The 24,952-nt window shown below is 41.3% G+C and overlaps 1 protein-coding gene across 4 annotated transcripts in view; it reads left to right on the top strand.

Moving 5' to 3' along the window:
- fam184ab (family with sequence similarity 184 member Ab) overlaps window positions 1-24,952 on the top strand; it is a 109,556-nt gene that overhangs the window by 56,878 nt on the left and 27,726 nt on the right. For all 4 annotated transcript variants that reach the window (XM_040160480.2, XM_040160479.2, XM_078093017.1 and 1 more), the window contains 5 exons: window positions 3,747-3,932; window positions 11,651-11,773; window positions 13,153-13,314; window positions 14,047-14,168; window positions 23,385-23,535. In XM_040160480.2, coding sequence (XP_040016414.1) covers window positions 3,747-3,932; window positions 11,651-11,773; window positions 13,153-13,314; window positions 14,047-14,168; window positions 23,385-23,535 — 744 coding nt within the window. The remainder of the gene's footprint in view (window positions 1-3,746; window positions 3,933-11,650; window positions 11,774-13,152; window positions 13,315-14,046; window positions 14,169-23,384; window positions 23,536-24,952) is intronic.

Raw genomic sequence — 24,952 nt, 5'->3', positions numbered from 1 at the left:
GCTTTAATTTGATTTGGTATATCATTTTTTTTCTTTTAGTTCAGCAGAACTGTTCATTAAGTGACTTCACAGAGTCATTTCCCAGTGTATTCACAAACTGTGAAGGCAGGGAAATATAGCTATAGAATGCATTGAGACTCCTACTCTTTTTCTGTCTTTTCTGCACCCTAACAACTTCTTTCAGTCACTTGGTTGCAGAATAACTCTTATGCTCGCAGCAAAATGTTGAGCCGTATGAGCTAAAGGGAGCAGAAATGGATGGACCTGCAATCGTCTCAAGCCTGTCGATCACTTATGAACCATGAACATCAACTGGAAAAAAAAACAAGCTGCTCCTCTTTTTTAAAGGTCAGATCATTTAAGTAGTCAGCAGACCAACCACAGATGACTGTAAATGTCAAGTGGTGCTGCTTGGTGTGTGTTTTTCCATCCCTTTATCCCTGTGTAGTCCTCTGGGAGCTGGCAGGGTTCTGCTGTGAATAATAAACGTCTCGCAGTACGCCAAAACCTCCTGTTTCGGCGTTCTTAGTGCACAACCGACAGGTGGATGACTCGCTGTAATGTGGTTGTTGGTGAGAGCACCGTCGCCGGAGGCTTTTCTAGACTTTCTAGACAATTGTTAAGGTACAAAAACAAATCTGGTAAAATCAAAGTATGTCTGAACACTTAACACGGTTAAGCGTTTTCTAACTTCACTCCATTAGAGAGCGACTTTTGTAGTAATCGTATTTGAAAATAAGCAACATTAGCAAGCCGTAAACATTTCAGGCAATGGTAATAGTCTGAATTTAATTATAGAACGTTGTGGAAAAGTCTTAAATAAATAAAAGGCATATGTTCTTCCTTTGCTCTTGTTAACATTTTTTCTTCCTCAATTATGTTTTTTCTTTCCTTTTCTTCTCTCTGTAAAAGAAGAAATGAACCACCCGATATCTACGGTGGCCCTGAAGTGCAAAACGCAACGGCAAATAGGAACGCAAAACTTAAATAGGAAAGCACAACGGCAAATGGGAAAACACAACGGCAAATAGGAAAACACAACGAAATTAACTCCTTACGGAAATGGTAGGGCCTTATAGCAGAGGACGGACCCTTGTGGTTGCTCAGTTTGAGCAGCTTAATGGACATTTCTTAGCAGATTCCCAAAACAACCTTCTAGTTGGAGCAATTAGTACAACCCAAAATGATCCCTGGTGGGGAAAAATTTCGTTTTCATGTTGTTGCTAATGTCTAATATGTTCAATAATCTGTCACTATTTTAAAAATGATTGGTACAGACCCAAAAAGAAATGTGTGTGTTGGTGGACAGGCTGCTGTGTATGTTTTAAAGTGTGTTGCCAATGAGTACATACTATGTTCTTATTATATGGCAAGCAGATGTTGGTTGATGAGTCCCAATGATTTCAAGAAATTGAAACGTTAATGTGCCATTTCTGGATGCGGCTGTAAATATTGGCCTCATCTGGTTAAGAAATAGACAAAGGAGAAAGATTTCCCAAACTGATTTTGAAGGCACAATCTGGGGATATTATAGTGGATCGAATGCTAGAGTACACTGCACTCTGGGTACCACACTGGCTTTGTCACCTCGCCCTGCCTGTGTTGCAACGTGACAAACACTCAGCCGTAGTGTTTTTGTAAGGGATCAGAGAGCTAGCCCTAGTATTTTAATGGGTGAACTTGCCTCGGAATTGTGGCCACAACACCTTGATTGAGACATTTGGTCATCATCTTGTGAAGGGTTTGACAGTTACGTGAACATCCTGAACTGCTCTCAAAGCACATAGTTAGGGTTGGAGGCTGCAACTAACGATTATTTTGATAATCAATTAATCGTTCAATTATTTCTTTGATTAATCAATGAATCGGAAAAAACAGCATTAAAAAGCTTTAATTTCCAACCCTTTATACTAAAATTCTTTATTTTCAAATTCACATTGCAACATTACTTCATACTTCAATACTTTCAGTCCATAAACAGGTTGCTCCTTGAACATAACAGTGTTACATCTTAATGCATACAAACATAAATTGTTGTGTAGATAGATAGATAGATAGATAGATAGATAGATACTTTATTGATCCCTCAAGAGGGAAATTTTGGTGTCGCAGCAGCATGTACAGGGAAGAAAATAGAATTAAAAGATACACATTATATACACATTATATACAGTATAATAAGATAACAACTAAATTAAATAAACTAAACTAAAACAAAAGAATAACCTTCAAGAAGAGACAGTGCAATAATAATAGTTTGTAAAAGGAGAAGAGGAATAGCAGCAAGTGTTATTGCATTGGGCAGGAATGATCTCCTTTATCGGTCCTTGTGACTGCGGAGCTGAAGGAGTCTGTTGGAGAACGTGCTCCGCTGTCCCTGTAGCAGGTGGTGGAGGGGGTGGTCAGGATTATCCAATATGGATAGCAGTTTCTTCAGTGACCTCCCCTCCACCACCTTTTCCAAGCTGTCCTGTTTGCAGCCAATGATGGAGCCGGCCTTCTTAACAAGTTTGTTAAGTCTGTTGGTGTCACCGGCTCCAATGCTGCTCCCCCAGCAGACCACGGCAAAGTACAAAGCACTGGCCACAACAGACTGATAGAACATCTCCAGCATCTTACTGCACACATGGAAGGATCGAAACTTCCTCAGGAAAAAGAGTCGACTCATCCCCTTCCTGTAGACAGCGTTGATGTTGGTCTTCCAGTTCAGTCTGTTGTGTACGCAGAGGATTTGAGAAAAAAGATATCGGCAACTATTTTGGAATCATATCTCAAGTAGTCGGATAATCTTCGGGAATTCTTTTATTGACTTACATTGGGGGACTTTTACGTCCTTAAGTCAGAAGAAGTGGATATCACTGCTCCCATATGGCTTCTTTGGTGCAGTTTGGCTTATTAAAATATTGCTAAATCCATGCGATAAAGAAACAGCTGCTCCCCTGATAAAATCCAAAGTAAATGGGACGCATACTACATTTTTATTTTCAGTTTTGTAGGAACATCACTCTTTTCTGTGACCTTATCCCCGACTCATGCCGTACCAGAGTTCCAAAGACAAACCTAGTGCATTGTTACCAAGTACAGAGAGCATTTGTTCTTGCCTTTCTGTCTCCCACACAATATATGGATCCCGGTTGCAAATTCTCACTTGCCCGATCCTCTATTGTTCTTCTTCATTGTTCACACATCTCTTACTCATACACACAAACCAGTCAGTAGCAAACGACTCATCAGCATCCTCTTAATTATTCCAATTTACTGTTCATTTATAACTACACAGAGCAGCCCTCACAAACCTCACAAACAAGGCTAGAGTAGAGTTGGCAAACCATAAGCTATTTACATTAGTGAGCCCAATTCATTTAGTGGAAGTCGACATATTTGAGATTTTAGGCTAACAGGCGCTGCTAGGTGCTGTTCTTGTCAAATGTTGTTGAAGTTTAAACTCCAACACCTTGTCCAAGACAAGAGAACATCAACCACTGTAATCATCTTGACTAGCGTAGCAATAGTAACTAAAAGGGCTTAGCAAGAGGTCAGTTATCTATAATCCCACAAAAACAATATTTTCTTTTTAAGCAGCAGTTTTGGTGCTTTAAGAATAGATGTGAAGTGAAAAGGAATTTGAAAAAAATGCAGATACAGATGAATGAAGGATTGTGAGTTAGCACTGACCATGTTGGCTGGTATCTGTCAACCTGCTCAATGTGCTCATGCATATGTATTCTTTTTTTGGTCCTCGTCAGACCCTGCGTGAGGAGAAGTTGTCCCACGAGAAGGAGATGAACACCATGAGAGGTCGATCCGAAGAGGAGATCAGCCAGATGAAGGAGAGCCAGACCCGGGCCCTGGAGGAAGTCTCCAAAAAACACAGAGCGACCCTGGAGAACGCTCTCAACAACGCAGAGAAGGAAAAGAACCACATGCTGGCCGTGAGTACACACGTACGCATCAGTTCGTGGACAACTAGGCCGAACTGATACACAGGACGGACCTTCGCCCATTCGACAGATCCGTAGTCCACGGGCTGATGATGTCGTTAATCAAACCCCACTCATTCACACTTGCAGTCAAAATGCTAGGCAGTGATATGCCGGACAGAGGGTGCATCACATGGCGAGCTTGCTGGGCGCGATGAACAAAGATCCACCAGATCAATTTTCAGAGTGCTGCGTCTTCAGCCTCTATTGGTCAAAGCCGGAGGAAAAAAAAATAGCTGCATCATTGAGCCTGGGGCTCATCTCAAGCCATGAAGAAGGTATCCTTGGGAAGCTTTTTCACACCATGAAAGGAGCCGATAGTAACAACAAATGTTTTCTACAGAATTTCTGTTGGTAATGGTGTGCAGCTTTACCTTTTTACTCCACTTTTTCAGTTATCTGATTGTTGTAGACACCTACTTCTTTACATTTGATGGAAACAAGTACTGACACATTGTTAAACCCCTTTTATGAGTTTACACTAATCACTAATCCTTTCGCCTATTCAATTTGAACAGTGGGACAATTAGTAATGACTCAGTCAAAACACAAGCTGTCTTCCTCTCACTCTCGATGCATTTTGGATTTGTCGCCCGCCAACAGATTTGGACCCTGTCACACGGCTTCAATCTGTTGATGTTACACAATATTTGTAAATGAATAAGTGGTGATTTTGGATGACAGAGGTCCCGGTGGCCGCATATGTTTTAGTTTGATCAACACCAAACCACTGACCGTGGTCCTTTGGTGTGTGTGTGTGTGTGTGTGTGTGTGTGTGTGTGGTGTGTGTGTATGGATGGAGAAGTATTCACCATTACACTGGAATAAAAGAAATTGTTCTTAGAGGACAGGGCAGCTTTCATTTACGTCCCCACGGACACTCTGCTTGTCACAAACCTGCTTCTCTAACCTCTGAGCTCTTCACACTGTTTGCTGACTGTACCATCTGTTACAAGAGAAAAAAGAAAAAAGCTTGTAACTCTCTCTGCCTTGAGTTTTTCCAAAGGTCAAAATATTGTTTCAGAAGACGTTATGTCTTGATATGAATGCAGGGATTATTGGAAAATTCCATTCTAGGCAAGTCAGATGATTTCCTCATTTCACGATACAATACGCCTGTCAACCTGCTCAATGAGCTCATGCTTGCTAAATTTAGCAGGTGTAGCTGTAGCAGCTGTTTTATCTGCAAAAATAGTGGAAATGTCAAAATATTGATCAGCTTTCTGATGTAGGATCACCAAAGCGGATGCTTGTTTACATCCTCCGGTATCATCAAGTAGCAATCACAAGAGTAAATACAGCAACAATTTTCAAAGGTAGGCTATGACTCGGTGAACAAGCATTCCTTTTACATACTGAATAAAGGTTTGGATTTGTAATCGCTCGGCACAAAAGGGCCATATAAAAAAAAACACCACAAGTAGCCATAGTAAGTGGGGGAGCTCAGATACCTGCAAAAGAATGTGCAGTCTGATTATGTTCTATCTACAGACAAAAAACATCAAAAGGGACTCTAACAGTGACTTAGAAGCTGGCAAAGGAGGAAAGGCGGCCGACTGCTGCTGACGTGGGAGCACATTGATATTTATCACCCATAAACGTCATGTAGAACACCTGCGAGCCATCATAAGCTGGGCTTGTCTAAATGTGAGCAACCTGCTGGAAGCTTTGTCCGTCACTGCTATGCTACAGTTTCTTTTTTTAAAAAGGCAAATAAAAATTAAAGCTGCGAGCAGCGTTGGACGAATCCTTGCAACTCCACATGCCGGGGCACCGGCCGGACAGCTAGATACGCAGCCAAGAACTCTTGCGGCCGTCGGACAAAGCATCCAAGAGTCAGTTGTTGTTAACCGCGTGGAGCGACGCGAAATGTCATAGATTACCAAACCTTCTCTTAAATCTCATTCACCAGCCTTATAATCAATTTCAGATGGTATTTAAATGGGAAACGACCAATAGCTACATGATAATTCCACTTCAGGTTCATAGTGCACATCCCCAAGGTGTCACTCAGGGATAACCAGGAAGTTCTGATGTTCTGTTCCAAAATGAAAGCCTCTCAAAATACCATACATGAGCCAATTTCCTTCAAATTCTCCATCACGAGACTACTTTTTGTCAATTTCAGGTTAGAATTACAAGGAAACTATCAATAGTTACATGATCATTTCACTTTAGATGGATAGAACACATTCCCAAGGTGTCACCCAGGGATAAGCAGGACATTCTGATTTACTATTCCAAAATAAAAGCCTCTCAAAATACCATACATGAGCCAATTTCTTTCAAAATCCTTCACAAGACTACATTTGGTAAATTTCAGGGTATAATTCAAAGGAAACTATCAATAGTTACATGATCATTTCACTTTAGACGGATAGAACACATTCCCAAGGTGTCACCCAGGAATAAGCAGGACATTCTGATTTACTATTCCAAAATAAAAGCCTCTCAAAATACCATACATGAGCCAATTTCTTTCAAAATCCTTCACAAGACTACATTTGGTAAATTGCAGGGTATAATTCAAAGGAAACTATCAATAGTTACATGATCATTTCACTTTAGAAGGATAGAACACATCCCCAAGGTGTCACCCAGGGATAAGCAGGACATTCTGATGTACTATTCCAAAATGAAAGCCTCTCAAAATACCATACATGAGCCCAAATCTCAATCACAAGACCACGTCTGGTCAATTTGAGATTAAATTAAAAAGGTAACAATCATTAGTTGCATGATCATTTCCATTCAGGTTCATAGTACACATCCCCAAGGTGTCGCTCGGAGATAACCAGGACATTTTGATGCCTCTCAAAATGCCACCTTTGTTTTTTACTGGATACTAGAAAATTTGACTACCTGTTACCAGTAGGTGGAGCTATGACTTGATTAGACTTCAGGCCCAGAGTCTCATCAAACATGTGTAGATTGGAAAGAATCCAATGATGTGGAGTAGAGTTACAACGGTATAGTTGTTCTTGGCGAAGGATCAACTTTGCAGATGCACCATTTCGCCACCAATTATCGGATTCTTATAATATTCACAGTGAAGCGTTATCAAGGTCTTACCTCTCTGTGGACCAACCTTTGTGGACCATAACCTGTGAGGAGCAGGGTGTAAAACATTCAAGTTCCTGTTTTCCCCAGGTGGCGCTATGACTAAGGTTAAAAATGATCATATGGATGTCTACAGGGTGAGAAGTTCATGCTATATGAGAAATATGGAGCAGATTAGATAAAGTATGGTTGAGTTAAAACAACTTCAATTTTCATGCCGAATGGTGTTTTTTTGAAAATGCTCCCTACACACATAGTTTTCGAATTTCTTCTGGCAAAATGCAATTTTTAGAGCCTAGGTCCTCGAGATCACACTGCGCGAATTTGAAAAGAATCAGGTTTAATCCCTGGGAGGAGTTCGGTCTTTTACAACTCTAGGAAATCACAAAAATAGGCCAAAAATAGGCCAAAAAGATTTTCAATGACTAATTGCAGCGCCCCCTTTTCTTCAAATATTCTCAAAAAATCAGGGGGCAAGTTTCGTGAGGGCAGGCCAAATTATCTTATTATAATAAGTTATCTTATATTATAAGTTAGGAGTAATGCCAGATTAAGCCACACCCAAGTTCATTAGCCCATATCTTCTTCAACAAGAAGCTATCAACAAGATATTGATAAGGCAGGAGGGCGTTGACCCAATAATAATCCACATAACATTTTGTCACAATCAGACATAGCTTTTAGGAGAAATGGGCAAAAACGTGTTTTTCATCAAATTCAAAATGGCAGAAAATCTCGTGAGAGGCATTTGCATACCATGATTGACTTTTTTGTAGAGCATGTGCAAAAGCACATGTGTGCCAAATTTCAAGTCAATCAGACATCGGGGGCGGAAACTGGCCTAGTGGGGTACTTTTTTACCTTTTTAGGGGGCGCTATGGAGACATTTCTTCGTACCCAAATGTGAGACCCCAAAATTATCAAATTTTTCACCAGTTCTGATATGCGTGCCAAATCTAACAACTTTTTGAATATGATAAAGGCCTTAAAAAGGGAAAATTCCTTAGCGAAAATAATAATTCCATGAAATACAATAGGTTCCTCTCCGACTAGTCGTAGCGAGGACCCTAATAAGTTCTCAATGAAAAGCCACATGTGAACAATCTGCTCACCTCATGACTCACGCAGCTGATAAGAAGCTCAGACGGGCTTTTTTTGGGACATCCGTAAATTCACTACTCTTTTCACATGCTAAGGCACACAACTGTTCTGGTGCGCTGTTGGTGTGCAGAAAACAGTAATGTACTAAATTAGAGTAACCCAGTACCCACGCGCGTGAAGGAGTGTGGCGAATGCACGCTGAGAGATCTTAGAAAACGTGTGCAGAAGGACACTTCTCCACCCCATAATTTGTTTAAAATTAAAATAAGGCAAATGACTATATGACTTATTCAATTTGAAAATCTTTATTATACTATGGCAATCTAAAACGGCAAGTTTAAAACATTAAGTGTGTGAAGTGATCAAAAGTAGGACAAGATGATGGAATGCTAAAAGACATCAATGTGAGTTTGTGAGCTGAGGGATTAGAATTTGGGAGCCAACTGATACAAGTGTGTGTGTCTGTTTTCTAAAACTTTCACCCTAAATATTTTACTACTACTTACTTAGCACAGTGTGTCACAACCCTAACATGGCAGCACGCTGTTTGCGCTGTATTAGCGCTCTTAGCACTTTTAACTGTGAGCTGTCGGCTGAGCCGTTGCCATGTTGAAAGGCGGTAGAAATGCTTCCAATCTTGTGTGTAGCACCTTTAACATGAACATCTTACCTAGAATGGACCTTGAAAACAACCTGAAGTCTGCAGATGCCAGAAGCCGTTTTACACAGCATCACATTCCCATAACGTAATCTGCAGCGGTTGGTACAGTTTCACAGAGGTGTTGGTTCTCTTTTCACAGGCTGTTGTTCTTTGTTTTGGATTCACATTTAAATGCTTCCTAGCCCAAATATTTCAACATTATTGAATGCTTTTGCATTTGTCGTAGTTATATTCATGACAACAGACAGATGTGTTCTCTTCATTGTAACTCAACTTTTTCTGTATGTGCCTTTTGTTCACTGGCTCCATTTATGTCTGCTGGGGGAAAATCCTGTAACTGACTGCAGCGGCCTTGAACGTACTCCCGACTCTCACTAATGAAGAGAATTAAAATCAAAATGTCCATTTAAAAGTGCAGGACCTTTCCCCACTATCTCAGCAGTGTTAAGCCCCTCCCAATGCTCAAAAAGAAAAACGCATATCATTGTCATAGTTAATGGATTGCTTTGTTATCTTATTTATAACCCCATAACATCCCCAGCCCTAGTGTATATACACATATGTATGTATGCTGGGCTCTGCTGAACATTCGGGGGCGGGGGGGGTCCGTGTCACAGATTTTGTCACAAATGTCAAAATATGCCGCTTGAAAGGTCAGATGGGTTCATGTAGGGTCAGGCCCGTTTCATAGCTCTCGTCCTGATTCTAATAACCCCACTGACTGACAACAAAACAATGTCCCTTTTGTGCCTGGTCTTTACATTTGCAAGTTTATCCGGTTTCACGACGGATTTTGTATCTGATGAGAAGCAGTGTGATTCCCCCCCTGAGGACGACAAACCGGGCCACGGGACTTGTTTGATGAGCCGGAGGTCTACCTGTTCCAATCTACGGCCCATACCACTAATTTGCAGCGCCACCAGCCTGAAATATGCCTAATATGCCCCGTGAGGCCATGTGTGACTTTATTCCAGTCACACAACTGATTGAATATTCTCTTGCGTCAAGGTTGCATAGTGAGCAGCTATTTCAAGTGAAGAGTGCTATGTAGTTCATCTTACACTCCATAAGCAGACTTCCTGGCCCTGTGTGATTTCCATGGTCTTTTCCATACTGTGTGCTGATTAGTTCCCCATTGTTCACTTGTGATTGTGGGGGCAGAATTGTACCCATTGAATGACTGACAGGGAGGAGGCAGAATTCCTTCACCTCTCAGTCACTCGCTTTGGTTCAATATGGTTTTCTGCAAAATCGGGGTGGCAGACACATGAAAAAGAAATGACTCTTCATCCCTCCATTTGACTCTAGTTCCATGTCTAGTTAATCATCTTTCCTTTCATCACCTCTATTCTTTTCATCGATGTAAATTGAATGAGAGTAGTCTGTGAGAAGGCCGTTTTTTGAATAGTCTGCGTCGCCCCGCTGTAGCCCTGCATATGGTGTGTGACCGCAGTCCTCAGGCCTCATATTAGATTCCTCCCCATCTGTTTTTGCTAATCGACCAATGTCCTCAATGTCGCACTATTGGAAGTCACCTTACGTATTAATCCAGATTTTCAAGCGAGGAGTAGTCTCAATGAAAGCCTTTGTGGGGATGTGAGAGGGAGAGAGCCTTGAGGCGGACAGCAGATCAGCGAGATCTTGATGTAGCTTGAGACTTCATCGTGGCCCAGAGGTGTGCAGGTACTGGCCACATTCTTGTTTTTTAGGGTTGCATAAGAGAGTTGAAACTATTAAGGTCCACAATAGAGAGCTGGTTGTTGGGGAAAAAAAGTGTTGGAAGAAGTTGACTTCTACAAACTGGATCATTTTGAGGCCAATCTGTGATTTCTTTGTACCAAATTATAGCAAATTGTTTTATGGATTCATATTTGTGTTCACATTTGAAACAGAGTCCACGGCTGATTAAATACAAGATGTCATTACGTGGTAATTCGGTGATTTTTACTCCTTCTCCCATTCAGAGGAATTTCGGAGAAGGTAGATCTTTTTTAATGTAACATAGTCGTCAATACGCTGATTGTTTTTTCATCACAAACTTCATCCTCCTGTGTAATAAATAACGGTTTCATTTGACATTTCAGCTATTTCCCATAACTCTAACTGTCCTTGGATGGCACCAATCATTGCACGCCATAACAGAAACCGTTTCCCACTCATCCGAAGGCGTAATAAGCTTAATCATGGTTCGTGGTCTCCACCAAGGACAATGAAATAGCTGGACGTATTTATAGATAGGTTCGGGTCTGCAGCACATCTGAGGGATGACTATACATATGTAAAGGATTTTTGTTGTGCGTCATCTTCATTGTGAAGATGATTCTTTCCAGTGCGTCAGCATGAGCCTCCAGCACACCCACCTCCTGTTTTTACCCATGCTAGATTCTTCCTAGGTGCCAATTACCAGGAATAATATTAAAATCCAGTAAAAGCTGTATGACTGATTTAGTCACAGAATTTTTATATTTATCTCACCCCCAATTTTTTGCAGTGACAGTCACTCTGCCAATAACATCTGCCTGCAGGTCAGCGTTCCTTTTCAGTCTTCTTTCTGAGTTTCTCAGTAATTCAGAGGTTCTATTTTCTTGAGCGTCCACTCCAGTAACTTTTCATGGACACTATTTGCGCCTCAGCTTTCGTCGCTGAGGTCACCCCCTCAGTTCCTGTCCCCATTGGCTCTTACACCAAAACTTCCACAAGAAAGCTCTCCATGACAACGAAGTGTGACCTCATTTTGAGACGGTTTGAATGTGACGGATGATCATTTACATGGAAAAGGCTCACATTCTAGCTTTAAGTTCCCTGCTGACTAACTTATGAGGTGTGCGTCTCTGTTTGGCTTCCTCAGGAGCTGGAGCAGCAGTTTGAGACGGAGCGCCTCTCGCTGGAGGAGCAGAAGACGACCCTCAGGCAGCAGCTGGACGAGCTGAGCGAGGAGCTGAACTCCAAACTCGCCGCAGCCAGCGCAGAGGTAGATTATCCGGAAACCTTACATTCTACCTCTTATTGTGCATGTTTAAAACCACTTATTATCCTCACACCGTGATACACAACAGCGTTAATCTTGAAAATTATGATATTCTTATTACTCTAAAATAAATTCATTCATTCATTTGGTCGTCAGTATACTGCACTCGATCCATAGAGATTTGTTTATTGCATTTAATTGGCCCTAGTGACAGATTTTTTTCTGGCTGGACAGAACTGATGATTTATTACTGTAACTTTTGTTCCTTTATTTTTATACTAACCCATAGCATTATATTTTATTTTATTCCTTGTGCACTGTTGTCTTGTCGTCCACTGTCGTACTGTCTGCTGTAACACACCAACCGCTAAGTCAAATTCCTTGTATGTCTGACATATTATGGCAATAAATGTTTCCTGATTCCTGAAAGCGCATTAATACTACATGTCATCCTTCCCCCATTCATATTCACTCATGTCAGAGACTGTATTGCATGGTAGCCCCTGTCTAAACTACCCATTCAAACCCATTTGGGGTTATGAGTATGGCCTTTGGGACCACACATCAGCATGGACTGGCAAAGGCAGGGAACCACTATCCTCAAATTTAAAAAGACAACCCTAAAGAAAGGACAATCTAACACTGACCCACAGTCGCCCCAACAGTATATCCTTTATATGCAACTTCAGATTAGAGATAGGGGATAAATTGATTCTATCAACTGATTTGAATTCATGTTAAAATGAAAATTGATTTTCACTTTAACCAGGGTGATCTATGATACACAACCAACACCGCTTCTCTAAGCTCCAGAAATCCATACTGAAAGTTATTTTAAGACACAGATCAACATCTCAGCATGAGCTAATAAAAGTGAGGTGTGTTGCCAAAAAAGCGGCAACCTAAAATAACAAACACTATAAAAATGTGATTCAAGTTGGTGGCAACAATCAGCAGCAGTCCATTCTGAATTATTTCAGTCTCAAATAAAGGAAAAGCAATCTGAAAACTGGTGACAAGCTGTTGGAGAAACATAAATAATATTTAATCTTAGTCAATATTACTTAGTATTAGTAGTATTGCTTTTTTTGTGGAGAGAGAAAATTATTTGTTTAGGGTCCCTGGGCCTTGAAAGCTTTGTTTTCCTGTGTACAAACCCGCTGCCGCTTCTTATTTATTGTATGTTGTATGTGCACTCTAAGGCGAGGTGAAGTAAGATCTGATGAATTGCAAACCTATGTTGCCACGTCAGCAATGCATTTTTGATGGAGCTTCCACCTCGCTGAGCTTAAAATGCTGGTGCCGTTTCGAGGTGGCTGCCACTCTGAGACACAGCCCGTGAGGTTTGTGAATGTAGTTTTTATTCTCTCTGCTCCCCCTAGGTGTTCCGGCTGCAGGAGGGCGTACAGCAGGGAGAGCAGGACATTGGGAAAGCTGAGGGACAGATCTGCACACTGAAAGAGGCGCAGGACAAGCTGCTGGAGGAGCTGGACGCCACCAGGGCCCGACTGAGGGAGACCAGCAACCTGCTGACTGCACTGCAGGTCGCCACGAACAAACGCTGACACTGTTGTTTTTTCTGTACTTATGAGGAGTTTAATGTATATTTAAACTTGACTTGACAAACAGCCCTATGGAGAAGTGAGGAGGAGACAAAAGTCCTCACTTCTCCAAGAAATCCTCACAGTGTAAAACTCACACTTAGTATTCGGATTGATTCAACCATCTATGAAATAACCTCCTTAGTTCTCATATTGTGTCTTTTGTTGGTGGGATTTTTCACACTTTAGTTTGGCGCTTACTAAAGATATAAAAACAATTATCTTGTAACTTCTAATTGAATTAGTCAATAATTAGCCAATTAGTCAATTAAATGGTGAAAGTTCCCAGTTCAAAACCAACAATATTCTATTTTCAACTAAATGAAGCAGAGAAAAGAAATAGACCCGGATATTATGTAAACAATTGGTGTTTTTGTTTGATAAATGACAATATTATTTTTTGTGTTTTGGTTATTAACGCTTCAATTTATTTTCAAATCCTTTCAGTCCTGCATTATAGATTTGGTGTTTGAACTGAGTGGGTTTTATGAAGGACTTCCATGTGACCTGTTTTGGGATTGACACTGCCAATAGCAACTTTTTGGGTTGACTGTTGGCAGCATTATTCCAAAAAGTATTCAGAGGTGCCTGAAGGATTTGAATCTGGCACACAACCTGAAGTCTGACTGTCCGTCCGTCTGTCCCAGTTTGACCGACTGTCTGTTTATTTCACAGGGAGAGTTAGAGATCCAAAAGCGTCAGCATGAAGCCAAACTCATCACCACCAAAGAAGAAGAAAAACTTAAGATGGACAAAATGGCTCTGGAGCTAGAGCTCAAATGGACCGAAACACTCAGGTAAGTGCATGTATACGGGTGTGTGTGTGTGTGCGCGCACACACACACACATATGTGTGACAGCCATGCCGTTTTCTTTCAACAGTGACAGACCATGTAATTTAAAACGGATTGGAATTGGAAGTCTTCCTTTCCTCTATTTTTGTTTCTCACACTTCATAGAACACACACACATTAACAGCCCATCCAGCTTGCAATATTGATGGTGAAAAGAGCAGTGTCCTTTAAGGGCTCTGGAGTCTCTTAAATTCAACGTTAACAATTGTTAGAAAAATTGTTACTCCCCACTGGTGTAAAATCAGTAAACCGGACGTTTATTAAATAATACTTGCAAGCAGAAGAAACATTGACACACGTACAAAGTCATTGATCGAGGCTTATTTCAGTTTTTCCAACAACAATCCACAGACCTTGTGGGTGAGTGGGGAGCATGGTCGTCCTCCAATCAGAGGGTTGTCGGTTCGATCCCAGGCTCTGCTAACCCGCATGTCGATGTGTCCTTGGGCAAGACACTTAACCCAACATTGCTCCTGTAGCTGCGACTACAGTGTGTGATTGTTAGTTGCTGATGTGCAGGTGTCACTGTGTATGGTTCTTCTGTCATCAGTGTATGAATGATGTCATGTAGTGTTAAAGTGCTTTGAGTGGTCGGAAGACTAGAAAAGCGCTATACAAGTACAGTCCGTTTACCTTTTGAAATGCTATTTTCCAAAAACTAAAAAGGAAATTTGGAAAGGAAAATCTGTTGTATCTAATTCATAGTATTGAAGAGGTGGTATCGGAACTTGTTGCTTTAAAGTAGGCACACGCCTAAAACAAATATTTATTTAGAAATTGGTGTACATTAGGACCTGCATGTGACCACATCCATGGCTTAAACAGTTTTAAAAAACTGCACCAGGGTCTGTTCATGAAAATGAGGAAATGTGTCCCACTTACTCAGGATAATCCACAGAACGCACTGTCATCTGTTTTCACCAGGGCTGTTTTTTTGGAGTTGAAAGAAGTTCCAGTGGAAGCTGTTCATAGGGAGGTCTTTGGATAATCCAGGGTAACTGGGCCACTCTTTCTGCAAAAGGAAACTCGCTATAGAATTAGTTTTATTCCGTCTGTCTATGCCTTATGTAAAGCGTCTTTAGGTTTTTGGAAAAGCGCTACATAAAGTTAAAGTATTATTCTTAATCTCATTTAAAAAATCTTTTGAGCACCACAAACATAACTGTGGTGTCTATTTTTTGGGAGGTAGAATGATCACAAGACACTTGACCCCTGACCTAGAATTGCTACTTATCTCCGCCGCACGGTCCGGCTCATCTCTCTTTTGGTACCAGGTCCTTTTTCCTCTTCTTATTTTCTTTTGTGTCAGGGTGAAACTGTTATCTTTTACAAGTTCATATCTTGATCATAGTTATTTAATCATAAAAATTGAAAGAAACAAATACAGGTAATAAACCATTATTGGATTTTAGCTGTGTCTATGAGCTCTTGTTTATTGATATAGAAATAATGGAAAATAAGATTAATGGGCAGTTTTCTGTCATCATGTGCTACCAAATTCTTTTTTGGTGATACATGTTGTATTTTATTATCGACACTGGCATCATGATCATCTCCTTTCCAAGTTTAGGCAGATGCAAAAAACAAAGAAAAGAAGACCAATGAGTGTCAAGAACCTTGGGAATCATCACAACCTAAATCTGTCAGCAGGCTCTCTCCAGACAGTTGTTTTCTTTTTATATAACTCCCTAGAAGTAGCAAGTTTTCCTCCCAGAGACAGACTTCACTAATCATCCAAATCTGGCTGTGTTTTCTGGCTGCTTCCACCTGCTTTATACTTAATATTTTTACCGTTTTAAGCAGCAGGGAGCATCATGAATTCAAAGTGACAAAGACCAAATGCAAAAGAGTGAAAATGATGGTGTGACAATAATGACTATAAATGGCTGCATCATAGACAGATTAGAGAATGACTGTTCTAATTTTCTGTCTGCCGTGCTGACACTCTGACTGTGGCCAATACAAAGTTAACCACTAACAAATCCCAGTCATAATACAGCCTTGCTCCCACTGGACAAAAAACATCTGCCTTTCATCTTTAATGCAAAATATTGCATTGATTCTGGGGATCACTAGTGATGAAAACATGAAACCTGGAAGGACAGGCACTTTTTTGGTGCTATGCAATGCATACTGATGAGAATATGTAATAAATAAAAACAAGAGGGGAATGTAAAATGATTCAAATTAATTGACTCTCCTCAAATCCAGCTGACCAGAAAGCAGTAAATTGTACGTAGCCAATTATTAGGAACACACTTTATTCAAACCTGACACACAAAAAAACCCTCTTTGTTAGTTTTCCCCATGTTCCAAGCACCACCGGTTCTGGTTTCAGAGTTTAAAATAGATACTCAGAAAGAAAATAAACATATTCAGTGTTTACTAAACCCTCTTTCTGCTCTCCTGGCGATGGGAAATGCTAGATTTTAGATTTGTTTTTTTAGGGGTTTTGAAAAAGGAGCATGTATAAGAAAGGGGTCCAAAAGGATCTTGAAAGCAGTGGTCCACGTACTGTAGAGATAAGAGCGTACCAGCGTGGTCTTATGGATCACTCTTTCCCCTTCTCTCCGTCTCTTCTTCACCTTCCTTTGTCTTCCTGCACCCTGCTCTTAATTCCCAGGAGGACCTCTATTCATTTGTTGGGGTGAGTACACTAGTTAGTGAGCCGTCTGAATTAAGAAGGCTTCCTTTAATCTCCGTTTTCTCTGTGATAGCGTAATCATAGGAAGAGCTCTCCGGATTACCAAAAGAACAGAGGATGTTGGTGGCCGATCAGCAGACTGAGGCAGCGGCACGCCAGTTTGTCCTGGTCATTCAGAAGTCCTTGTTGAGCGTGCTGGGGAACCTATTGCCTCTTTGGCCAGTGGCTGTGAATTGGTAAATGAGTGTCGTCCCCGGCGCGGTGGATCTAAAGACAGCGATGGTGAACGTGTTGGAGGGAAAAATGCCCTGAAATTGCGTAGAGACACTCATGATCCCCAGCGGAGGAAACACCCGCGGTGATCCAACCTTCGCAGTAGAGCCACTCGCAGAGCTGAGTTTGTGCAAGAAGACTCAGTGGAGGGATATTTGCACGGAATATGTGTCTAAAGTTTTTTGCTCTGCCGATGATTAGATATTAATATTGACAAAGTAAGCCTTAAATTACTGTCCCTCACCTTGTTGTGTTACAGTTTTTCCCAACTGCTTTCAAAACGAAGTCTCCTTTTTTTAAAACTCTACACACAATTCTCAAAACTGCACACACAAAATGCAAAATGCCTCACATCTCCTTCAAAATGCAACACTGCATTCAAAATACCATAAACACATGTCAAAATGAAGCATTTGCATCAAATGGCAAACACTTCTTTCATAATAATACATTTTGGGATATACCATGTAAATACTGCTGTTCTAAATCTAAAGCTCTTTGGTCTTTCATAGGCTTATATCTACATTTCAATACAATGTTCTACAGTGAAGTGATATTCTTTACAGTAGAATACAGTAATTTGTGTGTGGGATTCCGGTCGAGGAATTGGCAGGGGGGGAGAGGGGGTGCAGTCCCCAGTGCTAAGCTTCATCTCTTCTCCGAGCTGGGTCTGGTCACAATACTTCGTCCACACATTACAAGATACGTTTTCTCTTGCCAAGCATCGAGGGAACTATCTCCTAGCATGGCGTATCCAACCTTGGAGAGAGGCAACTTCTATGTCCCCACATGCGTCCTCCAATGCCTGGAGAAGCGGCATGCGGGCATAGGGCTGGCGATCATACACTTTCCAGCGCCAGGCTGAGAAGAATTCCTCTATGGGATTTAGAAAAGGTGAATATGGGGGTAGGTACAAAACTACAAATTGTGGATGGGTGGCAAACCAGTTTTGGACCACAACAGCCCGGTGAACACTAACATTGTCCCATATAACCACAAATCTAGCAGACGCCTGATCTAGATCAGGGACAAGCATTGAGTGAATTTCATCCAGAAAAGTGAGTATATGGCCGGTGTTGTATGGACCCAGTGTGGCATTGTGATGGAGGACCCCATTTTGAGTGATGGCAGCACACATGGTTTTATTACCCCCACGCCACGTCCCTATTTATAGGCCCACTAAAGCAGTGATTAGTTAATGATCAGTTAAGCAATTAGTGTTTGCACATGTGAGGAGTGTGTCTGTGTGACCTGGTGAATAAGTGTAGCATTTTGATTGGTTGTGTTTGGAAAAGGAAAGCAAGTCACTTCCTGATAAATCTTTGGTTTTAGGTAGAGAATTGTGTGTAGTGTGTTTTGAAAAAAGTGTTTTATGCAATTGAAAACTGAGTCAAAGGCTGAGAAATAGCTTATGGTTTTTGAAGATTTGGCATGTAGTTTCGCACTTTGAGTCGGAGGTTTCAAAAATCGTGTGACATGAAAATATTTTGTGTCTAAGAGTATGTAAAAACTGTATTCCTCAGCAACTGATCCCAGTAGCTCACACAGTAGCTCTCATCCTGTTGGGGTGTTTGAGAAAAGCATTTTTTTTAACAGTGTAACTTTGAACTCGATTAGCAGTTGAAAACTCTTCTTGAAAGTAGAACTATATTGCCGCAATACATAATTTGCTCATTCTTTTGTGTATCTCCTCCGAATGGATGGAGGTTAACAACGGCAGTACAAGTCCTGAAAGAAAATTCAAAGCACAAGGTCCACTTGCAGGAAGTCTCCAGCTACAATCAGAGATGTATTTGCTCAGGAACATGAATGAAAATAAAATTGATGCAACGTATTTGCCGCAGGCACTGAATAGAACTTCTGAAAATTGTGAGAAGTGTGAGCATTATTTAATAGTTGTAGACTAATTGTACATACATTTCTTACTTACACTCCAGATGGAGTTGTTGCCCGGTAGTGATGAAGCTAATGATGGGCCCAGATCATATACACAATTAAACACAGACCTTCAGCATTGGGTCAGTAGCCCTAAGTGTGAGGCCGCGGTTCTCTGCCAGAATAAATAATAACTGAGTCCTGCTCAAGCATGATGGCAAAATGGAACATGAGATGGATGGACAATGCAGGCTTTAAAGAAGGAAAGAAGGAACGGGAAACAAAAGGCAAAACTCTTTACATACAGGTCCATCTACGTTCCAACCCATACATGTGATCTCTAAATGGTGGCGTGAAAGAATGAGACCGCTGTGACGACAATGCGCTTCCTTGGTGAGGTGGCTCGGCTGGAGGAGAGGAGAAGGAGGGGCGAGCTCTGGACTATACTACTTAGCCTGCTGCCTGCATGACCGCGCCTCGTCTAAAATGAAATAATAATGAGATAATGAATGGTTGTTGGCATTTTTGTTTTATTTGTTGAATTTATTTTGTTATTACCTACAAATGCGGTCGGGCCACTATGTATAATCACGCATACAGTACATTACAGGAATTTCAATACAGTTTTTCTCAATTGTTTTTTCTCAAATTCTGGTACTTGAGACACAATGACCACAACATGTAACTCATTCACCAACCCCCTGAACCAATTCTGCTAAACTACAAGCACAATTCCTGCTTTGCACTCAAATTGCAGTTCTAAAACACGCTTTTTTCAAAACACTACACACAATTCTCTGCTTTTGGCACAATTTTCATGCAGAAAATATCTTGTTTTCACAAGGAACACACTGCCATTCAAATATGCACTCTGACTCATCACAACGTCTAACAATGAGGGAGGCTGGGCAAAGAGTACAGCCATATCTGAGCAGGTACACTGTAGCATCCATCATCCGGACTTTCCGAAATGAGAATAGGAAATCTACTCACTAGAAAATTGCAGTATTGCATATCAATACAGTACTCAATGAGTACAGTAGTACAGTATTGCCTGTGGACTGTTCTGTAGGAGTGTAAAAATACTGTAAAGTATGTTTCAAGTATTTCGGAAATGTATACCTACTTTGTAATTACAGTATTTTACTATTTGTTTGGCAGAACTGAAGATTACCAACACAAGGTGGTCGGGAACGTGTTCTGTCTCCTGAACAGGAAATTGAAATCATAAACATGGTCCTAGAAAACAACGCCATAACATTACAGCAAATACAAAGAAAAAAAATAGAAAACATTAAAATATTGATAGGGTAAGCTCATCAACACTGGACCGTGTCTTGCGCAGAAATTATCTCAGGATGAAGCAGGTCTACAGGGTGCCATTTAAACGCAATTCAGAAAGAGTCAAAGAATTGCGATATAACTATGTGCAAGTGAGTCCCACAATTGATGCATACTCTCAACATGCAGCATAGTTGTTTTTTTACTGTAACTGTGTACAGTAAATTATTGTTTTTTTGTATCTAGTGTATGTACAACTTTGTGTTGGTTGGGAATGGAATGTACACTATGTATATTGTTTTTGTGGGAAAAATAAAATATATTTGTTACCGTGTATTTGTGAGTATAAAAACCATATTCTCAAAAGGCCTAAGTCATTATGATGAATGGAGAAGAAGTGTTTTCCATTCATCATAGTGTTTTACATTGAGCACATCAGTGTTCAACTGGTTTATATTGTGAGGGGTCAGGACTTAGACTCAGAGCAGTAAGGCAACAGAAACTTCTTTCCAGGTTTGGAATCTTTTACTAGGAAAATAAACTAATGCAAGACAAAGGGTGCACAGGCAAAGGCGGAATCCACACGCTCTTGTAGAAACAAAAAGGAAGAGAGCCTGGAAACGAAGTACAAACAAGATTACCAAAAACAGCACTGGGAATTTCCAACTACAAACATGCACCTCTAGGAAAGACAAAAGATAACCTGACACAGACAAGTGGGGAACTGAGGCTTAAATACAGGTGGAGGTGATTGCAAACTAAACTCAGCTGTGGGGAGAAACGAAGGGTGAGAAACTAGATACAGGAAGTGCCGTGGTTACAAAAATAAAAACAGGAAGTTAATCTTCACTGTCTCTTCGAGTCGTCTCACTTATAAACTTCTATTCATATGATGGTTTGTGTTTGTCATTTGAAAACAAAATACCATTTTAAGAAGAAATAACATTGTTTTGAATGAAAAGTTTTAAAAGAATTGAGAGGTTTTGCCCATTGTGTGTGTGTTTTTTGATTTGTGTGTAGAGTTCTGAGAATATGAGGCATTCTTTCAGAAAATGTGTGTAAACAATCGAGAAAAACTGTAAGCTGGTGTATGTTTTATCTCAGCGCACAGGCACGAGAATCAAGCCAATCACCCACATTTCAACAGGATATTTCTTCTTCTATCTTTGACGGTTTGTTCATCCACTCTGTCCTACCTTTACCTTTGCCATCTCTCATTGCCGTGCTCTAGACCAACGCTTATCAGAAATACCAGAGCTCTTTTGAAGCCCTGTGTGTGTGTGTGTGTGTGTGTGTGTGTGTGTGTGTGTGTGTGTGTGTGTGTGTGTGTGTGTGTGTGTGTGTGTGTGTGTGTGCAAGGACACAAATGATGAGATGCACTGCGTGATGAATGTGACTGTAGGTGTGTGTGTGTGTGTGGGTGTGTGTTTGTTAGCTTGGTGTTGGCTCTTGGTTCCGTGTAGGTGTGTGTGTGTGTGTGTGTGTGTGTGTGTGTGTGTGTGTGTGTTTGTTAGCTTGGTGTTGGCTCTTGGTTCCGTGTAGGTGTGTGTGTGTGTGTGTGTGTGTGTGTGTGTGTGTGTGTGTGTGTGTGTGTGTGTGTGTGTGTGTGTGTGTTAGCTTGGTGTTGACTCTTGGTTCCGTGTAGGTGTGTTTGTCTGTCTGTGTGTGTGTGTGTGTGTGTGTGTGTGCGCATCAACGGAATGCTTTATGTAGAACAAGGACACAAATGACATGCACTGCATGATGAATGACCGTCTCAAATGTCACTGTAGGTGTGTGTGTGTATGTGTCAGCTTGGTTCTGAGAGAGAGCCCACGTTCAGTTTGACACTTTCTGGCTCTCACAAGTGTCAGAAAAGCCTTGATACTTCATTTAAAAGCTGCCATTTTAACTCCCACACAGCGCTTATATGACAGCACACACACAGAGAGCCACGCAGGAAGCTGTTAGCGGCAGCGTTAAAGAGTCATGGCCGCTCAGGAAATGTAATGTTGAGTGTATAATGGACCATTTATTGTTGAAGAAAATTTTGAGCTCCCTGAAGCAACTTTACCTCCGTTGCAAGGTTTTGCAGATCTTTTGGTCTATTTTTTGCCCTTGATATTGTTGCTATGCGTGTGAGCTGTAACTAAACCTCACGTGCCAAATTTGCCTAATAGAAAGACAACTTCCTAAGACAAGCTCATTGACTGTAAATCCTAATTACTTTGTAACAAATCATAACATTTTAGATTGGTCACTAGATTTCAAGTTTTCAATGTATGCAGTACATACATCCACAAACTTGTAGCTTGCTCAAAAAACAAAATCACTTTTTTTCTAATAATGACTATTAGTAATGTAAAAATAGTCACACTTAGTAATAAGGCCACAGAGAACAATCAGTAGTCCACATCTGATCTACTTTACGCTTAATTCATCATGCAGGATTTTGGTTTTGTAATCCACAGCTCCACAGTTGATGTAACAACCACAGTTGAAACCGACACAGCTAGGGATCAGCTGGTGAACATAGTGGCGCGTTAAGTAGAGTCAGATATTTCTCATACAATCTGCTATGAACTAATCCAGACCATTCTAAAGGGACAGTGTGTAGGATTTAGTGGCATCTGCCTGTGTGGATTCAGACCGCAACAAGCCGAACATCCCTCCACTCACTCCTCCCTCTAGAAGCCTGCAGCAAAATGGGCTGAACAGGGCAAATCTGTTGTAACAGTGTTCGCCTCACCCCGATGCCTTCCATAGCAACACTACTTGACGTGCAACGGATGTCAGATGGTGGTACTCTCGCTTGGGGTTCAGTGTCTTGCCCAAGTACACGACATATGCCCTGGGAGGACGGGGATCCGCCAATCACCCAATTGGAAGACACCTTGCGTTCTTCCTGTCTTTCACTGGTGTGTCTTTTACAGACACGTCACTCATTTGTGAGCATTCTATCACATTGGTGTTGGTTGTGTTGATTATTTAAATGTAAAGCTACTGACCAGCGTTTTTTGTTGTTTTGGTGAATCACTCTCGATCATTAGCCATGTACCTGAAAAAAAACAAATACAGATATATCTTTGTGTTTTGCTCTGTTGCAGGCAGGAGTGTAAGAAGCTCCGCGAGGAGCTGAGAGAGGACCACGAGGAGGACAAGGCCTCTGCGCTGAGTCAGCTGGCACAAAGCAAAGAGCAAGAAATGAGCAGCGCCAGGGAGAGCTGGCAGAGGAAAGTGGAGGACCTTCTGGAACAGGTACCACTACTGCCAACGGATCTGTGCACTGCAGTGTGTGTGTGTATGTGTGCATGTGTTTTGTTGACCGGCCCTCTCAGTCTTTCTCTAGAATGAAAAACAAATGAGAAGCTTCCGGCGAGGGAGTAGATCTAGATTTTGTATAATCAGACTTAAGTCGTAGTGGAGTGAATAGCAGAATATTTCCCCGTGAAATATAGTGATGTATTAAGTAGCATAGAATTGAAATACATTTGCTAGAGCACAAGTACCTTAAAGTTGTAATAAACACAAGTAATGTTCCTATTGACATTGCACCACGGATGATAAGTGGAGGTGCAGTCAATGATGCTAGAGGTTTAATGCATAACGTTGGCTGTGAATACCAGATGCCTGCCTTGTAGTCGAATATGTAATTATACCAGTACTAAGAAAATCAATGAGGAGGGAGGGAGAGAATTTGAAAGGCAATGACACAAACTGCATCCCTTCAAAGCTCCTGTTGTCCCCTGCAAGGCCAGGCTGACTTATATCTCCCTCACACTGGTGGGCCAACCCACTCACACTTTCATTATTTGATGCTGCTCTGAATCCACTAGAGCGGGCAGCTGCTGCTAATGACCGCCCGCTAATATTAATGAAGCGTGACTAAGCCCTCCTATGATCATCGACGTTCTCACAGAGACGCACATTGCCATGCGTGCCGCGTTGTCGCTCGCCGCCGTGCTGTCCATCACCACCCATCCAGTGATTGATGTGCTTCACGCCTTTGCAGTCAGCGGGAACATGTTTATTTACACTGACGTCAAATGAGCGAGGGGACAAACTCGGTTTGCAAATAGCGGTGTCGTCATTATTTGCAGTTCATGTGGTGAAGTGGGGATGTGCGCACAGGTACGCACCTCTAGCTGGGATTTGAAAAAGGAGGTTTTGCTTTTATAAGCCAGGGCCGTAGAACAGATAGACAGTTATCACCAGGCCATGCTAATGTTACTTACAAACTCTCCCCTTCCTTGGACTTTACAAGTGATTGGCGGTTCTCAGAGGCCAAGCGAGCGGCCATAAGACCTATATTAAGACTCATTACCCTACTCACCAGCCTGATCTCCAAAACCTGTTCGTAAAAATGTATACGAAAATCTTAAACATACAAATTCGTAGTGATACATATGAAATAAATACAGACTGCAACTGATGACGTCACCCTATTCAAAGTGAATGGGGACCTGCACCCCGTAAACACACTTTGTGAAGTCTAACAATGTAAAATAAACGTGTTATGATTGCATTTTTAACGAGAAATCAATGTTAACTTGTAAGAATAGAATACTAACCCTAACCCCCTCAAAAAATCAACAACATGGCGGAGAGACGTTCACTCAGGAATCCGACATGGTCCGCCATGTTGTTCACTCAAGGGGCGTGGTATTATAACCCC

The sequence above is a fragment of the Gasterosteus aculeatus genome, chromosome 18 (assembly GCF_964276395.1).
Source record: "Gasterosteus aculeatus chromosome 18, fGasAcu3.hap1.1, whole genome shotgun sequence".
NCBI lineage: Eukaryota > Metazoa > Chordata > Actinopteri > Perciformes > Gasterosteidae > Gasterosteus > Gasterosteus aculeatus.
Note: the sequence above shows the minus strand (reverse complement) of the source record. Positions and strands in the feature narration are given on the sequence as shown.